Source organism: Montipora foliosa, chromosome 3 (genome assembly GCF_036669935.1).
Source record: "Montipora foliosa isolate CH-2021 chromosome 3, ASM3666993v2, whole genome shotgun sequence".
Lineage (NCBI taxonomy): Eukaryota > Metazoa > Cnidaria > Anthozoa > Scleractinia > Acroporidae > Montipora > Montipora foliosa.
Genome location: NC_090871.1, coordinates 31,990,139 through 31,993,392, shown reverse-complemented (window position 1 = coordinate 31,993,392; position 3,254 = coordinate 31,990,139). Strand labels below are relative to the sequence as shown.

The 3,254-nt window shown below is 35.6% G+C and overlaps 1 protein-coding gene across 1 annotated transcript in view; it reads right to left on the bottom strand.

Annotated features, from left to right (window-relative positions):
- The window catches only part of LOC137997297 (protein starmaker-like), a 9,898-nt gene extending 7,576 nt beyond the window's left edge, over positions 1-2,322 (bottom strand). The window contains exons 1-2 of the mRNA XM_068843212.1: positions 2,164-2,322; positions 1,410-1,544 (exon numbers count right to left, since the gene is read on the bottom strand). Of these exons, the coding sequence (XP_068699313.1) occupies positions 1,410-1,544; positions 2,164-2,245 (217 nt within the window). The 5' untranslated portion in view covers positions 2,246-2,322. The remainder of the gene's footprint in view (positions 1-1,409; positions 1,545-2,163) is intronic.
- Positions 2,323-3,254: the final 932 nt, after the last annotated feature.

Below are 3,254 nucleotides of genomic sequence, written 5' to 3'. Positions count from 1 at the left end.
AAAGTATTAAAACAAATATATGAAAGTCACTTATCTAAATCCGTTTGTGTCACAATTATTGCAGTTCAAAAAACTTTAACTAATCCAATCTGGGGATATGTTTGTCAGGGTTTAGTGCCTGGTGCAATGCTCAATGAATTAGCTGTTCAGCGTAGCGCAATGGAACTAAAGCTGTTTTAACTTTGTCTGACTGATTGATCCACCGTCTTCTCGATTAACGAACTTGATTGAATATAATATGGGGGGACTTAAGTTCTTTGGAATTCAGCAAAATCAGCAATTGTTAACAGTGTTAATGACAGTCGACCTCTTATCCTTCATTTCTTACATAAACGGGCTCTGCTTAGTAGTGAAAGTAAGTTGGAATTCTTGTTTAATTACAAATATTGATCTCAGTTTTAAATTGTTATCCCGGCTCGTGACCATGCGTCGCGATAAAAACGAAAAGAGAGGAGCATTTTTTTTCTTTTCTTTTTAATAGCTTCAAACCGTCACGATATTTGAAGTTAAATTCGTCTTACATAAGCTAAACAGCGAATCAAGGAATTATAAAAAAAATATATCCAACGGTCGGATGAGCTCTTTCCATTTTACTTTTATCAAAGTGATTCGTAATGAAAATGTAACAGTGAGTTCCAACGTTTTCGCGAAACCATACCTATTTTTTTTTAAATTGTATCCAGCCTTTTTCGGGGAGGATTGGTATTAGTTGAGCTCATTTTAAGTGTAGATTCCCAAGTAAAAGTTAAAGTAGAGATCACTAATAAGATTCGCGTTTATGGCAAAAAGCGAATGTAGGGCTGAAATGATTTAATATATGCAAAAAATGAATTAAATATATTTGATTTCAGTTCATTCAGCGCTTGTTAGGCAACATTATCGAGCCGTTAAATTGTATAAAATCAGATATCCTCCATGGTTTAATGACATGAATTTTTTTTTTTTTTTTGCCCTTGACAGCCAATGTGGAGCTCATTTTCTAATAATTTGTAATATCAAATCCCTTTCCTCCTCTCTCTGTGCATTGCTGTGATATTTCCATCCCTTTCCCTTCAGTGGTTTGAAACTTTAACTTTTAACTCGTCCCCACCCTCCATCCCGCTCAATCTATCTGACTCCTGGGCTTTGTTTTCTCTCTATGGCGCATTAACAACTAGATTAAGAGAGGAGGATGGAAAACCTTTGTGTTAAACCTACTTGTGTACCCGTTCGCTAGGAAATTCGTGAAGTGTGCAATATACTCGGAAACGCAACAATACTAGACTGGTGCAAAAAATGAAGGCAATCTCAGCTCTTCACCACTTGAATTTTTTCCTTTCCGAAAGAGGCTCATTTTAATTCTCTTAGAAATAACCGTGTAAAGCAAACCTCAGAAAGCATGCATTCATGTTATATACTTTGTTTCTTACCGTTTTCGTCAGCGATTACTCCTGCAACAATTGCGTCAGCCAAGTTTCCGGGAATTGGATCCTTAACAAAATTGGTGGCAACCTCCACTCCCTTCTCCGAATCAAAAGCGCCTCCTTCCACGACATCATTTTCAGCTGAAGAAAATTAAGTATTGCTACGATTGAAATTTGCCAAATTGTTAAAATTTTTAGAGGTATCTTATCTCAAATCCATTCGATAGTTTAAATTGATGATATTGCTATCTGCAAGCGATACCAGAGAATGTAGCACGTTACAAAGAAAGGAACTTTAATATGGTATGTGGATTTAGCTGCTACTCTCCTCATGTATCCAAGGATTTGGGCACATCGATTTCCTTTTCCTACTCACCAATATAATTAAATCTCTCGTAAAAAGAAAAAGCTCCTTTAGCCATTGCTTAGAAAGAACAGTGAAATCATATATCTTTTTAATGACAATGATGGGACTATTTCAATCTATATAAGTTGGTAAAATTCATTGAGTCGCAGTAACCTTCGTAACATTTTGTAACCAGCATAAGAATAAATGATTTTTGGACCTGCGATCCCTGTACCGATAGAAACAAATTAAAACATTTCCCCTTTCTCAGAATAGTTACAAGTTCCGCAGAACTGAGACCGTTAGAAGGAAAAAAAGAATAGTTAACCCGCTGAACAACGGAACTTCTTTTGATTGATTAGTAAATGAAGAAATCAAAAATTTATACAACATACAACGTGCAAACTGTCTCACCGTTTTTCAAAGGAAGAGGTAGACCCCAGAGAGTCTGCAGAAGGCACACCAAGAAAAACACTAGGAAAATTCTGGGTGCCATCTTTACGAACTGGATGTTTCTTCCTCCAATGCTTGAACACAATAAGGGCTTGTTCCCTGGCTACACGATTTATTATCGCAAAGAGTCAAACAACGCGGGGCAACTTGGAGATATTTCACGTGATATTGCTGTGTAGCTCTTGAACATCTGCAATATTATCTTGTTTAAGGCTATTCCAAATTTAGCATCACTCAATTTTACCTATTGGTAAACGAAAAGAAGCTCTACCTTTCTCTCATCTTCCCGGTAGTATTGAGAAAAAATTGACTCACTAAGCATTTAACAAAAGATTTTTACTACTTCCTTTAATTTCCCACAATCATCACAAAATACAAATGCAATCAAAATGCATTGTTTTCCAATAACATTATGATCGGCATTTAACGATATTATACCCTTTTTGTCCGCATTGACAAATGCTGTAACATGAAAATTCTTGTTGTTTTCTTTATCACCTCATATGGTGTTGTTTGTTGTTTCAAATATTTCGAACAGTAACGTCGATAAAAGAGAAAGCGATCAAAATTGACATTTTTTTAAGCTTTCGCCTCTATTGATAGCTACATGACATTGCATAAGATAACAGCATAAAGAGCGGATGGTCAGCATTCATATTGTTGATGACTCCTGCTTACTATGTTCCTAAGGAAACAATCCGCAGCGATGGTATAATCTGGAATATTACAAAAGAAATTCTCCGAAGCTCATTAAACTCGACATATCATCAATTATCCTAATATCATTACTTCTAATTCAATTAATTAAGGCATTCGTACACATTAGGGCACAAGTGTGGACTTCGATATTTCTCTTTCTTTGGCTCACTTAGTTTGCTTTCCTTTCATTTTATTGGCGCTACTGTCAGTTTAGTTATTCATTTGAGAGTAGTTTATTTACTCGCTTACCATGTTGGGCATTTGGTTAATTTATGGAGACTCGTTTTCCTATGTTGGAAATCTGATGTTTTTCAAGTTATTTTTGCTTAATTTCATTTGAAATCGTCGTCAAG